Below are 27,024 nucleotides of genomic sequence, written 5' to 3'. Positions count from 1 at the left end.
GGAAAGAAGTTTTGTGTGTGTATCTATACTTACCAAGGCAAAAGTAGCTGCAGAGCACTCAGGGGGTCCATTTTGGCCCAATTATGTATCATGGCATGCAAATCTGCCAGACATGCCCAATCCCAGCTGTGTGCAGCCAGAAGCACCTTGGGCAATGCTTTTGGTTTTGAGTACAGGTAGTGACGCTTCTCCCACAGCACTTCACGTTCCTCGACAGGTGTTCTGTATATCATCAACAACCAAGTACGTGATTAACTGATTGCATGAAATAACTCCTACAATAGAACAATTAAATTTTTCTTTGTATAAACACATACATGTTATGAAAATGTATGTATGTTCCACATCTGCTCCTAACCCATTGGACCTATTTCAAACAAACTTCGTACATGTGTCACTTACTGTCTGAAAAAAATCGCTATGGGAGTAAGAACCACCTACCTATTAAAGGGGTAGGGTACGAGTGAAAAAGAAGAGTAGCCCATGATGTGCAAATACCAAAGGATTTATTCATCTAGTATTTGAGAATGAGAACACATAGGGAGGGACTTGTAACAGACTTTACACACAATTCCGTACTTTTACAAAATGTTTTCTTGCTGACATGTCCCAGAAAATGATGAAAGTAAACAACAATTATCACTTAATACATTTGCACTGTTCATACATTACTTCTTTGCTACTAATCTATTCACAACACATTTCGCAGACAATATCCACATATGCTGCTGAATGTAACTACGAAATCGTTGTAAAATACATAGTTCAGGAGATATGACGACATAAACATTGAGCTGTGTGAAAACAAAACTGCATGGCAAAATCTGCTGCCATTACAGGTGAACTGCATGAACAAATGTGTGTGTGAAATATGTTAAATATATGTAAAATATGTATATTCTACTTACTATCTGGAAAGAAATACTATGGGTGTAAGAAACAGCAACCTCCTATTGGGGCAGAGGCAATAACTTGGAGAGAGATTAGAGACAGGAGGGGATGGACACAAGGGGGAGGAGGAAGCTGGAGGTGGACAGAGAGAGGTGGAAGGAGAAGATGGACTAATATAGAACTGGAATAAATATATACCTATATACATGGGCATTTCTGGGTACTCAGTTGCATTATAACCACAAATATGCAAATGCATGGCACTCAGTGGTCAGAATGGAACATGTGATCCATCTCAAACTCTATCCTCAAGGATAACTATCAGTTTGAGGGGGAGGGGGGGGGGGGGGGGAGACAAAGTTTTTGTGTTTGATTCCCTTGCTTTTATTGCTTTGTCTGCCAACTCCTGCACTTAATATCTCTACTCTAACACCTGGGTAACAGTTATATTTGAAGAAAATAGTTAACAGCCGTCAGAAGGCACACATGAGATTCACAAGAGTTATGGGCAAAAGATAAAGAAGCATGAAACTAATTACACCAAAATCTAGAAATTAAAATATTTTGTTTCCTTACTTATTTAAATTTGGACATTACAGAGGCACCTGCTGTTCACTGTGGCTAAAAAGTTCTGCCTACAGTTTGCCTCTTTTTGGACATTTCTAAAACACCAGATTAAGACACTTTTTACCACACAGGCGCACTTCTACAAGTGGAGTACTCTTACATCAAATATTGTCAGTCAACTATTGAAGACATACTTTTCAATGGCATAGTTGACAGCTCACCTTCGCTCTTTCCTCTCAGGGACTCATCAGCAAAAAGTAAACACGTTAAGGAAAGTTATTTTTGAAGTCTCACTCATACAATCAAAAATCCAGGATGGAATAATAATGTGAATTAGGAATGGTTACGACACACTATGTAGGGGAGACACTGAGCAACAGATAGGCACAATTAAATGTAAACTGTTGGATGAATTCTCGGCTGTAGAAACAAACACAAAAATTCATACAAACATAATTCACACAAACATGATAACTGTCCATCTCAGTGTGCTGACTTCACCGTTAGCCACCCCTCTTAGAGACGTGCTCCACAATATACGTCATTTTTGTGAGATATACTGACACCACTTTGTTCATATTTGAAGGTGTCATGAAACTACATAAATGCAAAAGTTGTGAATATAGTGCATAACATATTTCATAGTAAATTGGTGACTGTGATTCTCAGTTATTGTAGAGTATGTTGTAACTAATATATCATTTCATGTTTTGTTTTTGCTTTCAACAGGAGAGTATATTGTCTGCATTTAAAGTAAATTGACACTATTTTTGAGTTTGTCACCACCTATATCCTCAATAAAGCTACAGAAACTAACTCCTACCCCAGTTTCTCTGTAGCCTTAATAGAAACCTTGTTTTGCAAATTAACTGCTCCAGTTTCTATAGGTAATTAGTAATAGTTTTAGCTGGACTTTAGAAACTAAAAGAGAATTCTTCATACATCCATATTTAAACTGGATGGAGGTGGGACACAGCTGGTATAATTTTTATTAAAAATGAAATTCCTCTAGCTGTATGTAAGTGTACGGGCCTGAAGATGGCATTGACGCAACATCGAAACTAGTAGCGAAGTAAATATAAAATCTTAAGTGCAGTTGGAGGAATTTCATTTTTAATAAAAGAGAATTAGCAGGCTTTCTTTAAAGTTTTTGTTTACTGTTCTCTCAAAAAATTTAAACATAACCAATGCACCCTTGCTGTGCATGCTGTTATCGTGCTATATGTTGTTCATAAGCAGCTAGAAATTGCCTTGACGTCTGTTATGTGATTGGAAGCTGCTGCAAATTGGTACTTTTTGAGGGCTACCAAGAGTCATACACCAGATATACCAAAGGTACCTAAAGAACTAGCATCTCTTGTTGATCCTGTCATATGTACAGGAAACACATGATCTTTCACTGCTTATTACTTGACTGTGATGATGTTTCAGTGGTAAGGCTGGTTATGCTGTACAACGGGGAGGGGTGGGGGGAGGGGGAAACCAGGGAGAATTCATGGTGCTACATCTATCCACATAACCAACAAGTCCCAAGCACTGTCTTCCACTGAAACAAACTGAACGAGTGAGGCTCATTTTATTTGTTGGGAAACATGCTGTGTGTCATGTCAAAAGGTGGAAAACACTTATAGCTTGTGGTCTGTTATTGCTCACAGTTCACGTGTATGATGAATAACAAAGCACCTTAAGGTGATGGCAGCAAGGGATTGGAAGGAACACAAGGTACACTCAGTGTGTATGTGTGACGGGGGCCTCATTCAATATGTTGAAGGGGCTGTTCCAGCAGTCACTGAGGGAAGAGGGTGCAAATAACTGCTGGTTGTAGCACACACTGACGAAAACAATGCCAGTAATCAGGGTTCAAAGTCATGTTTGACATTCCAGTGCCTCACAGAGAAGTTTGAGAAGATTTGCTTTACTCACAGTGTTTCATGAAGCTTACAATCTGTAGCATTGTGCCCTGAATTAATTGTGGCCCCTTGGCTTGAGTGTACTGGAAGGCTTGACCCAGAGACTTTGAAGGTTCTGTGACAAGCTAGGCCTCTACTTCCTAGACTTGTGTCATAGGGTCAAGAACGCTTTAAGGTCATTTGTGCACTACCCATCCGAGGCTCCTCCTCGGGTAGCTGACTGAGTGTCCCTTACAGGTAAGAGTATTAAAATCCTAATGATTAATTGACAACAAAGTGCTACAGTTTGAAGTACTCCTAAAAAGCTGTGCTGTTCGCCTTACACTAGACAACACGGGAAGGGTGGTTAAAGCCAGAGATTGATAGCAGTGAGATATCTGGGGAAAATTGAAGTGTATATCGACAGGACAGGCTTCTGGGAAATTCATGTGATGTATTCGTTGCAGTGAACAGGACACATAAATCCACTGAAACAGAAACTGAAGCCGCATGTAAGATAGATGGTTAAGATTCATTATCAATGACAGGCACAAACTTATATTTGAACCCTTCTATCGATTACCAGATTCCCCTACAGATGTAACCGAAAACATTAGTGAAAACAGCAGTCCACTAACATGAATGTTTCACCAATCATATTATTATTGGAGGAGGAGATTTTTAACCACCCAACAATAAAATGATAATATTACAATTTCATAAGTGGTGGGCGTGACAACACGTCCTGCAAAACATAACTAATACATTCCTTGAACACTACCCAGAACAAATAGTTCAAATGCCCACTCATGATGTAAGTATATTAGACCTAATGGAAACAAATAGACCTGATCACTTTGAGGATGTCCACTTTGAAACCAGTATCAGTGACCACTAAGCAGTTTTAGTAACAATGATTACCAAAGTGCAGAAGGCAACTAAACGAAGTGTAAGGATTTATACACATTCAGCAAATTAGATAAAGAGGTGGTATTGTCATGGCTAAATGAGGAACACAACACATTTAGCTCTGGAGAGGACCATGTAGAACTGTGGCTGAAGTTTAAAACAATAGTTGACTATGCACTTGATATAGCCGTATCCAGTGCAAAAGTTCATACTGGGAGAGACAGTCCACAGTATAACGTCAATGTAAAGAGACTTCTAGAGTAATAGACTGCTGCATAATATGTGTAAAACAAAAGACAGGGCGATAATAGAGAGATGCTGAATGAAAATCACTTGACTGTCAAGAGTACAATGCATGAAGACTCCAATGACTACTGTAACAGAATGTTATCAAAAGATCTCTCACAAAACCAAAAGAAATTCTGGTCAAATGTAAAAGCTGTTTGTGGTACATAAGTTATCATCCAGACACTTGTGGACAAGATGGGAACTGGAATTTAGGGTAGCAAAGAAAAAGCAGAAATGCTTAACTCAATTTTCAAATGTTTCTTTAAAAAGGAAAATTCAGGACTATTGTCCCACACCACACCAAAGGTGAGTGATGTGTGCATTAATGTTAGTGATGTTGAGACACAGTTGAAATCACTAAAATTTAATGAAACTTCAGGGTCCAACAGAATTCCTATCAGATCATATACTAAATTTGTGTCTGAGTTCTCCCCACTTTTAACCATAATATAGCATAGATCCCTCAAACAAAAAAGATGCCTAATAGTTGAAAGGAAGTACAGGTCATGCCCTTCTACAAGAAGGAAACCTTTGGTACAACAGTTGTAAATTGTTGTAGGTTTGTTAGGAAAGTACCAGAACTCCAAGTGCTAATAGAAAGCACTGATGCTCAAATAGTTACAGGCAATGAAAGCAGGTTAAAGCCGGCGATAATCTCAGACGAAGTTTTTGCAAAGAACGCTAGGATAGGCTGACCACAGTTGGCAGTGGTGCATTTGTTGCTGTTAGAAGTAGTTTATCTTGTAGCAAAATTGAATCACATAGTTCCTGTTAGTACAGGCAGAGTTCATTCCTGGCAACTGGAACAAAATAATATTTGGATCCTTTTACTGACTTTCCAACTCTGATGATACAATTGATGAAAGTTTCAAAGAAAGCTTGAGCTTCATTGCAAACACATATCTAAGTCAAAGACTTATAGTTCATGGTGGCTTTAATTTACCCTTGATATGTTGGCAAAAATACATGTTTAAATCTAAAGGTATGTATGAAACATCATCTGGAATTGTGCTAAATGCGTTCTCCAAAAATTATTTTGAGCAGTTAGTTCATGAGCCCACAAAAATAGTAAACAGTTGTGAAAATACACTTGACCTCTTAGCAACAAATACTCCTGAGCTAATAACGAGCATCAAAACAGGTACAGGATTAGTGAACACAGCGTTGCTTTAGCAAGACTGAATACTGTAACCCCCATACAAATTCACTTGTCTCCTTTCTGAGAGACAATCTCCACTCCTTCCAAATGAACAAGGAAAGCGTAAACCAGATGTGGCTTGAATTCAGAGAAATAGTATCCACAGCACTTGAGAGATTTATACCAAATAAATTAACAAACAACAGAGCTGATCCCCCTTGGTAACAAAATGGGTCAGGGTCAGAACACTGTTGCAGAAACAATGAAAAAAAGCATGCCAAATTTAAATGAATAAAAAACCTCCAAGATTGGCAATCTTTCACAGAAGCTTGAAATGTAGTGCCGACATCAATGTAAGATGCTTATAATAGTTTCCATAATGAAACTTTATCCCAAAACCTTAGCCTGAGTTACACAATGTGGAAATAACTCATTCTCAAACAGCACCACGGACCCATTCTCAGAATACATGTCTATTGGCTAGAATGAACTGCAATGAACTGCAGTCTAATCAACCATTCACTCATCTGTTTGCCTTATGAGTGCAAATAATCATATGGGCAGCTGGCCGCACAGCCTTATATCGTGTGTCTACAATGGTGTTTACTATTTCAGCATGAGAGAGAGAGAGAGAGAGAGAGAGAGAGAGAGAGAGAGAGAGAGAGAGAGAGAACTGACCTTATCATGTGACAATTTCCATTAAAATCCACAGAAAATGGTGAGTTTGCTACACTGTACTCAAAAAGTAATGTGCAAGATCTGTCACAAAAGAAATACTAATGATGATGGAAATTTGTGAAGTTAAAATATTGTATGTAACAGTGGTGATTGCTGTCAAAATAGGAGCAATATGAGTTTACACATAACTGTCTTCATCCCTGCTGTAGCTCAAAACATTTCTACATTTTGTTCAAGTATTTAGCCAGGATCTGGTCAAAAGGGTTAACACCTTTGAAAGACTCACATTCTTCATTTATTCTTAAAATTTAGATAAAGAATGATAAAAAATGTTATCCTAAAATGATCTCAGAGATTTCACCAAGCAGAGATATAATCTTGTTACTTAGGAGTGCTGTATTTTGGCAAATTTAAATTATTCTTGTTTCAGTCCAGATTTGAGCTGAGGAAATGATTGGGAATGGACTGCCAATTTTTTGGGGCACCATGCTTATTACCGACAGTGCTTTAGGAATAAACAGAACTCCGCTCAACAGAGAAGCTAGAACAATTTTTGGTGGTGAAAAGGCAAAGGATCCGGAATTATTCAACCTTACTCTTTCCCAAATTTCCTCATTTAAGTATGAATCTCTTACTATTTTCAATACAAGGACGATAACTTTCAGCATTAAAGAATGTCCCAGCAGATAAATCCATGAGCCTATATGAGGAGAATTTGGATTATTATTTATCATACAGCTTTTAGAGCCGAGTGTGTTCAGAGAGATGTGCGGCTCGCCTACGATGCAGCTCTTTTCTTTCAAGGAGAGGGGCTGTGTCTTTAAGGGAATTGCAATCTTTCAGGAAAGGAAGGTATCCAGAAGGAATTGACTGTCCTAAATTGAGAATGGCAAACCACTGAAAACCATTTTCTAGGTTGCTGGTGGGTGGATTCAAACCACCTCACCTCCAGAATCCAGGGATTGCTAGCTCAGCAGCCCAACAAACAAATCTACTCCAAGTCAGTTGAGAATTTGATAAACCTGGTTATTGTACATTGTTTTAATATAAAATCAATGACAACAAAAGATTAAATTCTGACATTGCATGTTTTTTCTTTAATTACACATGTTTGACCATTTGATAATGCACAAATGCATGCATATTTCAAGATTTAATTGTGCATGGATTTGTTGGCTTCACTTAGAATATAAAAAAAGTGTAAGTAGATTCTGGATGAAAGGGGGAGGCAGAGTGCAATCAGCTCAGATCAACCCACTGGAAAAAATGTTTTAGAAATGAACTCAGTATAGAATGTGCTGTCATCCTGTAATGATTCCATTCTCCACAACCCCCTCCCCTCGTTCTGTGAAAGAAAGATCATTTTCTGCATTAAAGAATGTCCTGGGAGACAAATGTATTAGTTTAAATTGAGTATTGCCCGAGTGACCAGTCTTGGCAATAGTTTGCCATTTGGGCTACTGATGATAAAATATTTCGAGCAATATTTTTGTTAATCAACATGATTTCTCGGTGACACAAACAAATCAAAGTGCATTTTTAAGCACTGATTTTAATTTAATGTCATTTTTAATGATATTTACCACTCCACAGCCTTGTGAAATACTGATGTATTGCAACCACAAAGTTTTATCAGCGTCCAAACAACGAATCCACTGTTAACATTAAACTGCTATAGATAGGTAATTAGGCAATTATGGTAGTGTGTACATATTTTTAACTTCCCACAATACTAGCAGATCAATCAAAATTGATGTTCCTCTTCTTTCTTGTTACAGACCTATCCATAATTAGAAACTATCACAACAGCACACAGCACAAAACAATAAATGGTAGCATTTACATTAAACTCAGATGCAACTAAAAATTAAATTTATTAACAAAACAACAGCGGCGGTCAAGCAAGGCCAACAATTGGTTTTGACTAAAATTGGGATGGGCAATAGCCGATTGTAGTATGGATGTGTAGATAGTTTAAATATTTTGCTGGCCTTGCTGACTACTGATAGTGCATATCCCTTTTTCGTTGTATGACTGGAAATGAAAATATCTTTCAATTTCACTAAACAACAACTTAGTGAGTAATTTCATTTGGTGATGGGGAGGGGCCGCATTCCCTGCACGCCGCCCCTCCCCCCTCTTTGGCCATGGTCTCGTATTGGTGAGGTTGCATTGGAGCTTTGCCACTTTCGTCACGCACAAATAACGTTTACAGTATATTGTTTATTCACTGCCACTGAGTTGATCATTTCTAAGAAAATTCAAGCAGCATGAGGGCAAAGTCCAAGTTTACACACTATATGCTACAACAAAAGTGTTCCTTAGTAAAGAGAGCAGTAGTTCTTTTGCAAGACCGTAGCACAGTAACCAAAATTTACAGTAAGTCTTGATTCGTCGGGCCTGCCTGTATATAAAGTGTGCCAACCACAAATAACATTGTTTTGTGCTGTTTCATTGTTGTTTTACAATTGTGAGCCCATATCTATTCATTCGTCTCTGCTTCAGCTAACACAGTCATACGTTGTATTACAGAGCAGCAGTAATATAAAATAAACAGTGAGCTAGGTAAGAAAAAATTTACAATCCGTGCAAGAAAATGATCCAGATTGTGAGCTAGCGGCACTATCCCACAATGAGGCAGTTGTATATGAGATCAGATGCAACTGCACTATTTAATGTTTCGAGTGGGTCACTCCTTATGTGTGGCAACAGAGTGATATAATGAAACATTTTCTTTTCTTATTGTTCAAGTGAACTGTTAATTAACTCATATAATGTAAATTTATTTTATTGTTGTTTAGTTAAACTAAGTGTAAACTGTGATTTTGCTCATACATGTTTACCTTGGTAACACAAAGTCACTTATTCCTTACATGAGTACAAAGTGTGGCAGTGTCTGCTCGTGTTATAAAAAACAGTACTCAATGGTTAATGGGCCTGGGAGAGGAGAGGTGGGTATTTGCAGGAAATGGAACTATTACAGTATACTTTGTCAACTCTGTTTATTGGTCTTAACTGATACCTTAAGCAGACATTTGGGGAGAGGAGAAGGGGAAAAAATGTTCAACACACAAATGAAGAATTTCTAAATGTTACAAATATGCAAGTACCTTGTAAATGTGTCTTGCTCAGCAATCATGTTCAATAGCTCTTGGGTATTTGGATCCAAACTACCAAAATCACCTTTGGGTACAGACATTTTGTGAGGCTCCAGTCGTGGAAACAATATTCGGGCACCAAACTCTGGTACATCGATCCCTGCAAAATGTCGAGCACAGTCTTAAGAAAAGCTATCAGAGGACACAAAATAATTTCTAGATAATACCAGCATAAAAAGTTACAGAACTGATGATTATTTTCAAATTGTGAACAAATTTCCACAAATTTGCATCATACAAAATAAAAAAATTAAGGGGAAAAACCAACACTAATTTCTAATCCAGAGAAGAGAAAAAGTTTTACTTACTATCCTGGAAACTTGTGCAGCTTTAATATTATAATCCCTTTTCTTACAACTCATACTGTATACCCCTTGGAGCTAGGGATCTTCGTTATCTTGCTCACAAGCAACTGCAGCATCTGATGTGGTAATTTCACCTAATACGATCTACAGATCTGTCAGAATAACATAGTCATTTTCCTGATGGTGCTCTACATTTTTTCTTTCTGGAAATACAGTTCTTGGTTCACTTGTCTGCTATATATAATATATTTCTGTTCAAGATCCCAATATCTTCCTGACACTCTTTCATTCCACAAGTTGTATCTCCTAAGTAACCAATTTGTCCAAGATGCAAACTTTGGCCCGAGTGAAGCCTTGTATGCAACTATATATTGTAAAGTCTTAATGTTTTACTGACTGAAAGGTTCTTATTGTAAATACTCACTGTTTGTATGCTAAATTATTCCTGTTCCCTCCTATAACTTCAATTTTTTTCACAACAAATTTTCTCTATTCTCCAACATATTCAAATCTGTGTACATTTTGATTTTTTCCTTCTGATGTCATCCACCTAGAAGTTGCCTTGAGTTAATCATACAGCATGTCTCCTCAATGAAAGTTTTTAATCCTGTTGTAGTTGCCTGTCTCAGAAGCTGTGTGGTTTGATTAATTGCCTCTTATCACCACTCTCTGGTCATTATATCAAGGAAACTGTTGAAGAATAGGTAGGAGTGCCTGTATCACTGTCTGACTCTAGTTTTGATTTTGAACAACTCTGTTTTCCTTTGACATTTACCTTGAAAGCCATTTCAGTTTAAAGTTAACTTTATCACTTCACTAGATATTCTGTCTAATCCTATCCCCTAAAATTTTTTTTGTCTTTCTTCTGAATCATAGGCTTTCTTGAAGTCCAGGCATTTGAGCATGAAATACTTTATACTCTGTTTTTGATATGCAATTATGAGATTCTGATATAAGATCTGTAAATACAGATTTTCTTGGCAAATTTCACTGCTGAATTATTCCCTAGGAAATCAATCAAGTAACATGATCCTTTCAGAGCAATGTTTTGAAAATTTCCTTACTTGTCATCTTAGAGCTACAATTTGAAAAATATAAACATGGTGAAAATTCTCTGTTACAAACACATTTTTTGGCTGATTTCCCAAGGAGACTTCACCACATTTAAAAACTGTTGCACACATGATGTGCCATTACTGAAACCTCACTGGGATTAATACATATGTGGATTTTATAATAGTCAACAGGAAAAAAGAAAACAGGACTCAAAAGACTGCTGAGCTTTTGGTTAATGTCCTTAAAGCCCTCCCCCCAATTCCTCACACATACACACACATGAAAACACACAGGTGCACTCATTCACATGTGTAGAATTGACGTGACAATGTATTTAAAAGATGTCAAATGTTCTATTGGTATCACTGTTCCAGTCAAACTGGTATTGGGTATATTTGTTTATTTTTGTGTTTTACCGCACACATGCTTGTGTATAAAATATCGGTGACCTTTCACAAATAAATGTAATAATACAACATGGCGTCCGGTACAGTTGTTTATAGTGAGAAAGTGAACAAAAGTTATAGTTGTGTGGTGAAAAACGGAACATACATAAATTATAACAGTGAAATAGTGAAGCTAAATGAACGTGTATCAAGCCTGCAATTAATTGTAGATGTACTAAGGCAGGACATTGCGCATTTAGAAAATGAAAATGCCGAACTGAAAAAGGCGCGTAATATCCCGATCGCCAAAGCAAGTAAAACACGGAACTGGGAGCACAGGACTAGCATGATCACGGAAGAAAGAAGCGAAAAGGTGATAAATACAACGAATGGAACGAACCGCGGCAATAAAAGCAGTTTCAGTGTCCTACCTACAATAAACGAGTGCTCTGAAGTGGATATAGGCCTAAAGGCAGAAACAACAAGGCAACATATGTTTACTAGGCCAAAAAGGGTTGGTCGTGTGAAACTCAGTGACTGTAGAATTACTGTGGTAACAAAAAACCGTTTTCATGCACTAGATTCAGATATAAATGTGGAATCCACGGAAAACTGTGACGACAACAACACGCCGAATCTATATAGTGACAAGCACATGAGCAGAAACTTCCGCAATAAATGTGAAGAAAAACTCAAAGTGAAAATATTCTCTGATAGCCATGGACGTGAGATCGCAAAAATACTACGTTACAGTCATTGTATACAAGCAACTAGTATTGTCAAACCAGGTGCACCCATCCAAGAACTCGTTAGAAACATAGAAACTGAAAATAATCGTCATATTGTCGTCATAGCAGGAGCCAATAATGTATATAAAAACGACCTCCACAGTGCAACACGAAACCTTAAAGCAATACTAAATTCAACAGGAGAGAAATCAGTTTTTGTAGTCGGAATTCCACATAGGCATGACCTTTCGGAATGGTCATGTGCGAACGTGGAAATCATAAAAGCAAACAGGCAATACTCAAAGATTTGCAGGGCCTACCAAAATGCATATTTTATAAGTATGGACTCCTTGCAAAGAGACTGTTACACGAGACATGGCATGCACCTTAATAACAGAGGCAAGAAGATTCTGTGCCAAAACATCAGCATGATACTGAAAGCATCTGACAACCAAGAAGTAATTGCTGCTCTTCCAGTTCCTTGCTTGATGCAAGCAGAGCCTGAAGAAATGGTTACTTCTATTGCAGCAGTAGAAGTAGAGGTGGAAGCAGCAATTGTACCTACACACATAACAAATGCTGCAGCAGCAATACCTACCACACTTCATCCACAGGATTCAACAGCAGCAGAAGATGAAGCAACATCCAAATCTCCACTGTCACCAGTTGCCACAACAATGCCTACAGCAGCAGCAGCAGCAGCAGCAGCAGCAGCAGTACCTATCACACTTCACCAGCAAGATTCAACAGCAGCAGAAGAAGAAGCAACCACCTTATCTCCTCAGTCACCAGACGCCACAACAGTGCCTCCAGACACCATACCAGCAGTTACATCAATTCCTCTAGTAGCAGCTTCATCTACAATATCATCACAAGGAGGGAAGAGTAGGTATACAACAGTAGATGTGCTACCACTCCAAGTGAACAATTTTTTAGTAAAAGGCAACAAGAGGCAGAAATCCAAAAGATAAGCCCTGAAAAACGTTTGAAAACCAATCACCATAGTGTTCAGTGTGTAAGCAATAAGAGCATGGATCTTAAAATATGTTACCTTAACGTTCAAGGACTGAAAGATAAAGAACTTATCATAAATGAGTTTGGACTTGATAACCAGTTTGATATTTTTTGTCTGAGTGAACACTGGGCTAATGAGAATGAACTTGCAGTTGCCAAATTTGACAATTTTAGTATAGTAAATAGCTACTGTAGGAAAAAGCACATTAGAGGTGGTGTGGCAATTTATTCCAACCAGTCACTCAATTGTACAATAACCAAACTAGACCTAAATTCCTTGTGTGATGAACAGCACTTTGAAGTTACGGGTATAATCATTAATAGTCATAAGCTAATAGTAGTATCCATGTACAGATCACCAAAGGGAAGCATTAACATATTTTTAGAAAAAATGGACATGCTATTGAGTGAATTAAGTAATATTAAATGGCTACATTATGATATTGCAATAGGAAGTGATTTGAATGCCGATTTTGATGTTACTAAATGTAAGGGTAGTGTTGCAGATCTGGAAAACTTGCTAAGACAATACAATTTACATCATGTTAATAACAGGCCCACAAGAAACAAAGCATGTTTAGATAACATCTTTGTAAACTTCAAGACCACTGAAAACACATGCGAAGTTGTAGTGTTCCCATTCTCTGACCATGACTCCGTATCTCTAAATTATGCAAATAAAATTCCCCTCAATAGGAGCAATGCAAACAGACCTGTCCCAACAGTTGTGATTACCAGACCCATAACTGAGGATAAAATTAACACATTTCGTAATTCCCTTGCTGACAGAGACTGGTTTGGCCATTGTAGTGTCGATGGACATTACACATCAAGTAATGATCTGCCAGCCAAAATAATATTTGATAGATTTTTTAATGCATTCTTGACCATATTTAACCATAGTATTCCCATAAAGAAAATCAAAATAATGGACAGCAGCCACAAATCCAGATCTCAAAACAGATAAAATATATGGTACACTAAACAGCTGACAGATCTAAAGAAACAAGTTTTGTTACTGTACAACATATACAATAGTATGAAGTCTGACTGTGCCAAATCAGCCTATGTGGAATGCAGGAATGAATACAAAAAAGCCATCCTGCAAGCCAAAAAAACCTACAATGCCAACAGCATACATAATTCCACCAATAAATGCAAAACCGCTTGGAAAGTAATTAACAGTGCTGCCAGAGATACTAAAAAAGACAAAATTAATATCCCACCACAAACACTGAATGAGTTTTTTATTAATTCAGTGAAAGAAATAGGAGACGCAATTATCAAACCAGACATTAGTCCATCAGAGTTACTCTCCCAAAATTGGGGTAGACAGTCACTAAATACAAGCATGGTAACCTTCTCCGAAGTATCGCCTAGATATGTACAAGGGGTCATAAAACAACTGAAATCATCTGATAGCTTAGATATATATGGCATATCATCCAACCTGCTAAAAAAAGTGTGTGACTGCATTCTCTACCCCTTAACCCATTGCATAAACAAGTGCTTAATTGAGGGATATTTTCCTGATGAGTTAAAACTGTCTAGGATCGTCCCAGTATACAAAAAGGGAGATAAAGACTCTCCATCTAGCTACAGGCCTATTTCAATAGTACCCACATTCTCCAAGGTAATAGAATGCATCATGTACCAACAATTATCATCTCACTTTGAGAATCTAGGAATAATTAATGCTACACAATACGGGTTTAGGAAGAATCTGTCGACCATTGATGTAATCAACACGGTAGTCAGTTACATCCTCAAAGTTTTTGAGAACAAAGGCTTTGCTCAGGTCTCATTCTGTGACCTAAGCAAGGCCTTCGACTGTGTTGAGCACATGCCACTACTAGAGAAACTAGAATTCTACGGCATCAAAGAAAACAGTCTCAGACTATTAAAAGCTTATCTCAACAACCGTAAACAGGTAGTTTGTGTTGGTAAGGAAATGTCAAACATAGAAAATGTTAAAGTAGGTGTGCCTCAGGGATCTGTACTGGGGCCCTTCCTGTTTCTGATAATGATCAATGACCTCCCCTCGTTTATTAGATCCACCACTGTATTGTATGCAGATGATACGACTTTTCTCCATAGCAGTAACAGTCTTAATGATCTTAAAACCTGTGCTGAAAATACACTCACTCATGCAGCATATTGGTTCAGAGAAAATAGTTTCCTGCTAAATGAAAATAAAACTCAGCAGATAATCTTCACTCTAAGAGACAAGCCACTATCTGATGACCCTAGTTCTGTTAAATTCCTGGGAGTTTATTTAGACGAAAAGTTATCCGGGGGCCAACATGTAAACTATATTAGTAGTAAACTATCTAGAGTAATTTATTTATTAAGACAACTCAGAAATTGTGTACCTGAAACATACATCAGATCATCTTATTTTGCATTTTTCCAGAGTATAATATCCTATGGCATTATCTTGTGGGGTAACTGTAGTCATATACATGACATCCTATTATTGTAGAAGAGAGCCATTAGGATAATTACAAATTCTTCACATAAGGCTCACTGCAAACCCTTATTTACTAAACAAAAAATTATGATTGTAATAAACCTCTATATATACAATGTCTTAATCTTTACGAAGAAGAACCTACAAGATGTGAAACGTAGAGAAAATGTACATTGTTACAACACAAGAAGCATCAAACACATATACACGCCTTACCACAGACTATCAAAATGAATAAATAGCTATGAAGTCACAGGGCACAAGCTATTTAATAAGCTGCCACATGCCATACAGGATCTTCCTGAACATACATTCAAAGAAAGACTGCATGAATGGTTTATTGCCCACCCGTTCTATGATATCAATGAATTCTTCAACTGTAAAATGCAGTAATCCAACAGATGACCCACTGTACATTTATTGTAATATAAGCTAAAATATTTCAGTAGTCAATACCTTATCACACTGTATTATAAATTGTAACTTCATTTGACGTTGTCAATTGCTGTAATGGCCTAAAGACAATAAAATCTTTATTATTATTATTATTATTATTATTATTATTATTATGTTGTGAGAGCTAAGTATATGCTATGGAATAATCTTCACTTCTCAGAATTGTAGAAAATGAACTGCCCATGCAGATACGATGAACACAATAGAGTGATACATAGACAGTAGAGTGATACATAAGCGCGAACTGATGTACACACGACAACAATAGTTTTGCGTTACCTTGATATGTGATGCAGGTGTGTTGCTATTGTGACAGTTGCTGCATTGATTGGAAGGTAGCACATGATGATGTTTGTAAACACACACAAGTTACCAAGACCACTACCTACATGTAAAACACCACAATAGAATGTATTGCAACATTTCAGCTGAAAGTACAAACCAGTAGGGACATGTCAAAGATGACTGTGGCACAAAGTGGAGTCACAACCAATCACAAGAGTTTCCATCATCACATTGTGCTCAGATGGCTTGTCAACCACAGAAGTTGCTTGATGTGTGCACCAAAGTTAGTCATGTTGTGCACACATGGAATCAGTTCGAACTGGCGGATAGTATTGAGGACTTGCACCACACAGGCCACCCACATTCGACAGTTGCCTAAGGTGATCAATATCTATGACTTTTGGGTCAAAGGACCTATGGATTCATCACCCTAGAACTGCATTTTGCATTTGAAGATGCCACAGGACATCATGTATTGCATCAAACCAAACATGGTGAATACCGCATTGTACACAACACCATGCACTCTGTTACAGACGGGGAAGAAATCATGCAGAATGGGTGCCCCAGAATTGAAGCTGGTTGTTGTTTATGGAAAAAACTCTGATCTTTTAGTACCCTGATAATTGCAAACAACTTGTTTGGAGACACTGTCCCACATGTGCAGCAAGGTGATGGTGGTGGAGTGATGTTCTGGGTTGATATTACATCGGACCACATACACTTCTTGTGGTTGCTGAGAGCAATCCCAGTGCTCTACCTTACAGAAACAAGATTCTGCAACCAACAGTGCAACTATATCAGTTACATTTCAGTGACAATTTCATCCAGATGATGACAACTCATGTGCTCACCATTCTGTTATCGTGAACAAGTTCCTCCAGTGTCCTAGGATCACCAGAAGGGAGTGGCCTGGCTATTCTCCGGACATGAACAAAATCAAACAGGTGTGGGATTGATTGAAGAACTGCATTTGGGCATTTTCAATGACCACATACTCTGCTCCACTTATGCAGAATCTCCACTGAAGGATGACACATTTTGGGGCAGGGCTGGATTGATGATCTCATCAATAGTATGCCATGTCAAATTCAAGCCTGCAATAATGCGAGGCGATGATCCACCATGTATTGACATTGCCACAGGAAATAGACTTTTTAATTTATTTATTTTCTTATCTGATGCTCTAGTATTCTTTTCCATTAGAATTCTTTTGAGTGTACTGTCATGTCATCATATACAACAAAATAATAAAGCCACACATTTTGGCTGTAATGTCAATAGTCACTACCAAGCAATCACTTGGCTAATTGCACACTGGAGGCAGATACTACTACAAATATATCTCTGCTGGTACCACAAGTCCACTAATGTCTTTGTACTTGTGTGTGTGTGTGTGTGTGTGTGTGTTTGAGAGAGAGAGAGAGAGAGAGAGAGAGAGAGAGAGAGAGTGGGTGGGCGGGGACAGAAACCAAGTTAATACAAGGTGTTTCAAAAATGACAGGTATATTTGAAACGGCAATAAAAACTAAACGAGCAGCGATAGAAATACACCGTTTGTTGCAATATGCTTGGGACAACAGTACATTTTCAGGCGGACAAACTTTCGAAATTACAGTAGTTACAATTTTCAACAACAGATGGCGCTGCAAGTGATGTGAAAGATATAGAAGACAACGCAGTCTGTGGGTGCGCCATTCTGTACGTCGTCTTTCTGCTGTAAGCGTGTGCTGTTCACAACGTGCAAGTGTGCTGTAGACAACATGGTTTATTCCTTAGAACAGAGGATTTTTCTGGTGTTGGAATTCCACCGCCTAGAACACAGTGTTGTTGCAACAAGACGAAGTTTTCAACGGAGGTTTAATGTAACCAAAGGACCGAAAAGCGATACAATAAAGGATCTGTTTGAAAAATTTCAACGGACTGGGAACGTGACGGATGAACGTGCTGGAAAGGTAGGGCAACCGCGTACGGCAACCACAGAGGGCAACGCGCAGCTAGTGCAGCAGGTGATCCAACAGAGGGCAACGCGCAGCTAGTGCAGCAGGTGATCCAACAGCGGCCTCGGGTTTCCGTTCGCCGTGTTGCAGCTGCGGTTCAAATGACGCCAACGTCCACGTATCGTCTCATGCGCCAGAGTTTACACCTCTATCCATACAAAATTCAAACGCGGCAACCCCTCAGCGCCGCTACCATTGCTGCACGAGAGACATTCGCTAACGATATAGTGCACAGGATTGATGACGGCGATATGCATGTGGGCAGCATTTGGTTTACTGACGAAGCTTATTTTTACCTGGACGGCTTCGTCAATAAACAGAACTGGCGCATATGGGGAACCGAAAAGCCCCATGTTGCAGTCCCATCGTCCCTGCATCCTCAAAAAGTACTGGTCTGGGCCGCCATTTCTTCCAAAGGAATCATTGGCCCATTTTTCAGATCCGAAACGATTACTGCATCACGCTATCTGGACATTCTCCGTGAATTTGTGGCGGTACAAACTGCCTTAGACGACACTGCGAACACCTCGTGGTTTATGCAAGATGGTGCCCGGCCACATCGCACGGCCGACGTCTTTAATTTCCTGAATGAATATTTCGATGATTGTGTGATTGCTTTGGGCTATCAGAAACATACAGGAGGCGGCGTGGATTGGCCTCCCTATTCGCCAGACATGAACCCCTGTGACTTCTTTCTGTGGGGACACTTGAAAGACCAGGTGTACCGCCAGAATCCAGAAACAATTGAACAGCTGAAGCAGTACATCTCATCTGCACGTGAAGCCATTCCGCCAGACACGTTGTCAAAGGTTTCGGGTAATTTCATTCAGAGACTACGCCATATTATTGCTACGCATGGTGGATATGTGGAAAATATCGTACTATAGAGTTTCCCAGACCGCAGCGCCATCTGTTGTTGAAAATTGTAGCTACTGTAATTTCGAAAGTTTGTCTGCCTGAAAATGTACTGTTGTCCCAAGCATATTGCAACAAACGGTGTATTTCTATCGCTGCTCGTTTAGTTTTTATTGCTGTTTCAAATATACCGGTCATTTTTGAAACACCCTGTATGATACTTTATAGTTGAAAGTTATCATCTCAAATAAGCTTTTTATTCAGTCTTACTTCATTGTCTACATGCAGATAGCAACCTTGAAACTTCAGGCCATCATCAAAACACTGTTCACACACAATGAATGGTTCCAAAGCCATGCAACAATGCCGAATTATCTCCTAAAGGTCAAATGTAAGTGTGATAGATGCACAGATGTAAAAATGAAAAATGCACAAAGAAGCTCACACATCAGCCAATTAACCTTTTATTGTTAAATAGGGACATACATTGCACTGAAAAGTAATGCCTCCAAATTTTTTTGTGCGAAGACACCTAAAGTTTTTAAAATAAAACAGAAGTTATTAATGTCCTACATCTTTATTCTTCATGTCTACACGTTTATTTCTCACCACAGTCATTCTGGTGCTGAACACATTTCTGCCAATAAGAGACAAGTTTGTCGATACTGTCATTTAAAATATTTGACTTTGTTGATGGAGCCATACCCTCACCTCTGCTTGCACTACTTCATCACTTCAAAGTGATGTTCTCAAACAAGTTCTTTAAGTTTCTGAAACACATGAAAATGTGATTGGGCCAAGTCAGGACTGTATGGAGGATGATCAACAAAAGTTAACCCAAGGCGTCAGATTTTTGCAAATGTCGCAGCATTGTCATGCGGAAGGAGAGGGTGCTCCATGTGTGGAGAAACTCTTCGAATCCAAAACTCAATTACAGCATGCTGTCCCTCATGCACTGACATAGTTGTGTTACACACTGCCATTCTACAATTCGGATCCCTCTAGTGGCAGAGGACTGTTACAATTTAAACATGAAGAATAAACAGTAAAAATATTAATAATGTTTGTTTTGTTGTATAATAATGTTTGTGTGTTGTATCACAGCTTCTTTCTTTAGTGTTGATATTGAAAGCAAACTTCAAGAATCAATAATGATCAAGGAACGTGTTGGCATTTCAGGTGACAGTTTACATCCTATGGAACAGATTTTTCTTTTTTTCCTTTTCTTCTAATGAGAGCACTATTTTCTTAATCTATACAACTGCTTGGGTAAGTTTATCAAGAACTAAGCTCAGTTTTAGAGCAGAGATTCTAAGCAGATTTCCTTTGGATTTAAAGACATAGCACCAACCATGTTTATTTGTGTGCTTCCGTTTTATTGATATCTATAGTGTGCAAACTTTGCAACTGCCAGCGGAATTGTTTTCACAGTATCACACGAAGTTACACTGTCAAAGACTTCAGTTTTACTCACAAATGCCATATTTTTATGGATAGCATGCTCCTTGTCATGAGATGGTCTTTGGCTATCAAATGGGAATTCTGTACTTGTAATCTCCTCTGTGCTGGTACTGTTAACTGTTCCATATGCAATACAAAAGCATTTGCTTTCAACTGCAAAATGAGAATCAATGGCGTGTGTTCCCATCACCCTCCACACATGCACCATCTCTCCCAAAGATGATGTTACCAGTAGTGTGCAAACGTGTTTACGGTCTCTCAGTTGGGGATGGGCAGTAGACAGCTGTGCAGTTATCCATTCAGCGCTCAGTCTGTTTTAGCATCCCATACCATGTAAACTTCCATCATATGCGAGTGTAGTATCATGTTTTAAGTGCATGAAGCTGCAAGTGACCAATTTCAGAGTGAGTTTTTCCATAATTGGCAAAACATCCAAAAGGCGCCAAGCATTTCACAAACAAGCAAGGGACCCTATTTTCAAAGTGTACTCATTCTTCAAATGTGACGCAGATTCAGGTGAGCCTGTTGGTGACATTGCCAACGTGCCGGACTGTAATGTAGTTGCTGTCTGCGCAATTTCTGCCGAGTTGACAATGCAGCATTCTATGTGAGCTGCATAGCCAAAGGCCATTAGCACTATCACCGACTGTAGTGAGAGATGGATATGAGGACTGTTCACTTACACACACTGTGACTAATTCTCCAAGCCAAACATATCGGATGACTTGTGGCCCAACATTTTGTTTCTATTCTTGTTTTTACTTACTGTTCTCTACTTCTGTGACAGAAGACGAGGATGTAAGTGGGGAGGACTAGTTTTAATGTAAATTAGATTACATTTGTATTCAATGCCACTAATTTTTCAACAAACTTTGGTCGGCTAGTAACATTCTTTTTACCTATATTTCTATAACAGCTATTGCTGCTGCATTTTAATGTTTATAGCTCTGGATTCAGCAGTTATCTAAAACTGACTTAAGCCACAGGCATACTGAAAAAAAAATCATTTCAAAACATCAAAGATATTCTTATGTATAAGAAAGTGAAATCTGTTGCAATGTCAGATCAGCAGGCATTCAGATTAGAGAAACTTACACAACACAGGTTCAGTGTCAGCATGTGGCCGTGTTCCTGCAGCAGGTGCTGGTCCCAGTCTCTTGTCCGCCACTGCAGGCCACAATGAAAGAAGGAAGCTTCCCTGAACCATTACCCTAATAACACAGTTTATTTCACAACAGAGTCACAGTATACACATGCAATGGAAAAAAGTGCTCTAATCACCACTAAGCCACTAATTAAACATTTTAGCAGGAAATGTCTGCCTAAAACAAAAGAAACAAAATAAAAAAAATTGCATCTAACGTTATTTGGGGGTTACTAAAAATTATTAAAACAGTTGAAAAACCTGACATTTACTTTCGCTCTGAGAGTTATATCTAGATTCGCAAAATCAAAGAAAATGAAAAAGAAAAAATTAAATAGGAACTCTGCACATTGATCAACAAGATCAAATTATTTTTCTATTTGAACTTTTATGAGAATATCAGTGAGAAAGACTGACAGTTCAAGGAATCAACATGAGTGTGTGGAGTTGAGAGAGAATCTGCAAGACTTTGAGATTTTGGATTATTCTTATTTTTCTAGTAATGGATTCGATACTGATTTCTTTTATGAAGGTTAGAAATAAAGTGTCTTACATCATTATCATTTATCAGCACTCCTTACTTTACAGTGAAGTATGTAACTACAGTGGTGACCCCGCATTTCAGAGATTAAGTCATCCATGTTACATAACATATTATGCCACCATGAATGATAGACCAATAGATTCCTCTCTTCACGCAGGAAGATCAGCAGCAATATGACTGCAATTCCCCAGTTTTGTCATAATTTTTTTGATAAATAAACATTTCAGTTACAACAAAATCAGTATGAATACTGACTTTCTGGACAACTCTTCCTACAGAATGGTTCATTTACATGGTATACATTTTTCAGCAATACCGTGTGTACAATGATAAAGACAAATTGAGCCCTATCTTCACCAATATGGCTCAGGAGCTGGTTAGATGCGCAAGACTTGGTATTGCAGCCAATTGCCAGGCAACCATATCAAAGCTTTAAAGACTTAGTAATAAAGTACCTGTTGTACCTGTTGGTACTGAGTGAACACTGTAAGCAATGCATCCTACGTTGGGGGGGGGGGGGGGGGGGGGGGGGGCATCGGAAGTTGAAGCCCATCAGAACTATTATGACCAGTGCGTAATTTGGAAAGTCAGAACCTTTCTTCAGAAGAAGCATTATGTACGATATGGTTCAACCACCTTCCATCTACGATGAACATCGTTTTGCAGCATATGACCGTTGTACCATTATTGCATTTCGTGGAGAAAGCCAATACAATGTCCCATTTTTTCCCTACGGCATTCATTCAGAGTAAATCATTACAAAACGTTTAGATATGGATGCTCTGTTTTCTGGTGATGTTATAGGAAGGAATATCCCAGAAGCTCATATTGATGCCATTCATACCAGAACAGATCGGATCAGGAATAGGATAAACTTTGGGTGATTTAAGATTCCACAGCGCCATTTCAATATTTTAGAAGAGGATATCTCTGTCAACCACTGTAAAAATGGTGTTCAATGCACAACAACAACATGCACATTCGCAAGTGTAAAGTGCTTCAGTAAAGCATATGTCTGCTAAATACATAATGGACAGCGTTGAATATTTAATTGACAGTGGGTCACACATTGGCGTTGTGCCTCATCAGTGCACTTGTCCTACACATTGTCAGCCGGTGTGCACAGTAAAAGCTGCAAACGATACAATCATTCCTAACTTTGGTGTAGCTTGTTGGCTAGTAAACCTCGACACGCAAATAGACGGCGAATGAATTATTACAAATGCCTTAATCTCTCAACTCATCTTGTTTTTTTTATTTATTTTTTTAATCATTTGAGGGTGTGGTGAAGTGTGCAATAATCAGCTAATTATGATCTCTGCAACAATGATGAGTCCAAATATAACCACCACTGCTGGCGAGGACAATGATCCATATCAACAAGTTCTGCAGAGCTTTCCATACTTAACAAAGCCAACTAAGTCCAAAGGAAGCATGGTACTGAACAAAGCCCTACATGCAGGCAGTATCTGGACAGCCTGTCTCCACCTGCACCCTCTGCTTAGCACTGGAACATTATGCTGCAGACGAGCAGCATTTCGACAAGTGGTTGGATGCAGGTATTAAACACAAATTTAATAGTCCCTGGGCATCTCCACTTCATCTGGCGCATAATAAAGATGGTACCTATCGAGCTTGCAGTGATTTTAGGGCTCTAAATGGTAGGACTGTGCCAAATAATTAATCATCCGCAATGTTCAGAACTTTACAAGTGCTTTATACGATGCTCCAATTTTCAATGCAACTGATTGTGACAAGGCTTATACAGAAACTTTAATGGCCCATATGACATTCCTAAGATAGCTGTTATTACCCCCTTCAGTTTATATGAATTCCTATTTGTGCTTTCAGATTGTGCAATGCTGCTCAAAGGTCTGAATTTTTGTTTTACGTATACAGATGACTTCATGGCTCTGAGCACTATGCGACTTAACTTCTGAGGTCATCAGTCGCCTAGAACTTAGAACTAATTAAACCTAACTAACCTAAGGACACCACACACATCCATGCCCGAGGCAGGATTCGAACCTGTGACCGTAGCGGTCACGCGGTTCCAGACTGAAGCGCCTAGAACCGCACGGCCACACTGGCCGGCAATGACCTCATGATTTTTTCATGTGATGAGTGAAAACATGAAGAGCATTTACAGTTGCTATTTCAATGTCTCCAGCAGTATGGCTTCATCGTAAATGCAAATAAGTGCAGACTAAGGAAGCTGTCTTAAATTTTTAGGAAATGAAGTGGTGCACAGGGTACCAATCCACTTTCAGAAAGCGGTTAGTCAACCAATCTTGAATATGCCCCAGCCAAAAACTATTAAAGACTTAAGACATTTTGTAGGCATGAGAAACTTTTGCCAAAGATATTTGCAAAATGCTGCAAAAATCAAAGCCTCTTTCATTGCTGTTCTTAAAGGAAAATACACCACCGGCAAACACTTGGTGCCATGGACACAAACAATAACAGAAGCCTTCAACAGACTTAAGGACACATCAGCAATGGTTATCTTGCTCTTTCATCCACATCACTATGTACAGTTAGCTTAAGCAGTAGACAGTAGCCAGGCAGCAACTGGCACAGCACAACAACAATGGGTACTGGTACTTTTGTGGTCATTTGCACTTTTCTCATAAACTTACACAGGCTCAAACCCTTTTGTCGGCAATAGACAGAGAGTTACTGGCTGTTGCTGCAGGCAGCAGACTCAGAATATCACAATAACTCTAAGACTAACAAAATGATAAGCAGTTTATCATGAAGATGATGATTCACAAGACTCAAATTATTTAAGCAGTAGTTTCTTTAAAATTGTTTGAGGATAATTGCAGAATGGCCAGCTTGCATGTTTGCTTAGGAGCAAGCTGCCAGCAGCCGCACTGCTCTCTGGCCACCAATATTACTGGATGTGAAGCAGCACTGCAGCATTCAATAGCTCCTGAGTTATCCAAGTATTTCTACCAGTTCTTTTCTTTTTACCTATTTGATCTTCTACTGTCTTCCCCATTTCATTATCTCTAAGCAACCCCTTTAACTTCTACTGCATTCCTTTCCCATGTTTCGGACATGTGTTGCCTAATGCTATTGCTGAATTAATAATGTGGACCAGATAAATGCCCCTTGGGTAGGACATTTACAAATAGGCATTTATAACGAAAGTACTTTTTAAAGTTTTTACTGCTAGAATGTATAATTTACCAATTAAAATAGGGGAATGGGAAGATAATCTTGACATTAAAGTTAGTAATTTTTTTATTTTCTTTTTTTTTTTACTAGCATTCCAACTTGCTGTATCAAGGGAGAGCACATATTGCTGATGCTGCTTATCATTTATACTGTCCTTTTTATTTTTGCCAGTTCTACTCTTCATTCTCTCTCTCTCTCTCTCTCTCTCTCTCTCTCTCTCTCTCACACACACACACACACACACACACACACACACAAACGTTCTTTGAACAGCTGTGTAATGATGAGCCGGTATAAAAAACACTGTAACATTGTCCTTAGGTCATCACTTTGTAATCTAACACTCTAAGACCCATGTCAAATCTCTGAATATTATTGAAGAATAATTATTGATAAAAAAATTACTGAATAATGCATATTTTAATTGTTAAACTGTTTTCTGTGTAAAAAAAAAATGGTTTATTCTCAGATGTAGCAGTGTTTAAGACAGTTTTCTATCCTGCTCCTTTCTTTATTTACTTTCGTATGACTGCACTGCTGTGAAGATAAAATGAGAACACTAACATAAAAAAAAGATTTAAGAACAAAGAATCAATGCACAAGCCACTGGAATCATTCAATTCCAATACTAGTTGATTCCTATGGAATCTGCAATTCTTGGAATTGTGAAATTGGAATTGGTACACAACACATCCCCAAAAAAATTATTATGGATAAACTATTTTTTTACTTTAACTCCAGTTATTCTATATACATATTAGTGCTATTGCTACTATTGCAGACAGGTAGTAAATGAAATTTTGAGTAAATGGCTGATAATTTCTAGCAATTCATGCAATTCTGTAGGTTATTTATAAGGAGCGTTCAAAAAGAAATGAGCCGGAGGCATAATTACCTGTATGTTAGAAGTACTGACTCTGGCTGTTGAGACACTTGCCCCACTGTGACAGAAGGTGGTGAATGGTTATCTCATAAAATTCCCGGGGCTGTGATGTTAACCAGTTCCACATATACAGCTGGATGTCGTCGTCCAAGGAGAATCGTTTGCCCCTCACAGCCTTCTTAAGTGGACCAAAAATGGTGTAGTCACAGGGAGAGAGGTCCAGACTGTAAGGAGGGTGGCCACGAACCTCCCATTTGAATTTCTGCAGGAGTGTCACGACTGTGTGAGGCTTTGGATTGTCTTGGAGCAAAATGACCACATGGGTGAGATTGCCTGGTCGTTTTGATTTGATTTCTTGGCGAAGGCCGGTCAGGGTTTGCAAATAATGCTGGGGCATTCACTGTTATCCTGTGCTGCATGAAGTGAATCAGAAGGGGGCCATCTTGGTCAAATAAGAATGTCAATATAACATTTCCTGCACTTGTGTGGATGGCCTTGGCGATTTTGGTGGTGGTGACCCTGGATGCTTCCACTGAAGACTTTGCCGTTTTGATTCTGGTTTGAAGTGATGACACCATGACATCTGCAGCCACCACTCGTGCCAGGAACGCATTCCCTTCCTAAGCATAGCTCTGCAGATGAGCAAGACAGTGGGCCATTCGACATGCTTCATGGTGTGGTTGAAGACTATGGGGCACAGGTTGGGCACATACTTTGTGCATATGCAGTCATGCCT

At 38.7% G+C, this 27,024-nt stretch overlaps 1 protein-coding gene across 2 annotated transcripts in view; it reads right to left on the bottom strand.

Annotated features, from left to right (window-relative positions):
• The window catches only part of LOC124804953 (phosphatidylinositol 4-phosphate 3-kinase C2 domain-containing subunit alpha), a 248,117-nt gene that overhangs the window by 121,734 nt on the left and 99,359 nt on the right, over nucleotides 1–27,024 (bottom strand). For both annotated transcript variants that reach the window (XM_047265340.1, XM_047265341.1), the window contains exons 14-16: nucleotides 21,630–21,745; nucleotides 9,471–9,618; nucleotides 34–222 (exon numbers count right to left, since the gene is read on the bottom strand). In XM_047265340.1, coding sequence (XP_047121296.1) covers nucleotides 34–222; nucleotides 9,471–9,618; nucleotides 21,630–21,745 — 453 coding nt within the window. The remainder of the gene's footprint in view (nucleotides 1–33; nucleotides 223–9,470; nucleotides 9,619–21,629; nucleotides 21,746–27,024) is intronic.

This window comes from Schistocerca piceifrons, chromosome 7, assembly GCF_021461385.2.
Source record: "Schistocerca piceifrons isolate TAMUIC-IGC-003096 chromosome 7, iqSchPice1.1, whole genome shotgun sequence".
In the NCBI taxonomy this organism is placed as follows: Eukaryota; Metazoa; Arthropoda; class Insecta; order Orthoptera; family Acrididae; genus Schistocerca; species Schistocerca piceifrons.
Note: the sequence above shows the minus strand (reverse complement) of the source record. Positions and strands in the feature narration are given on the sequence as shown.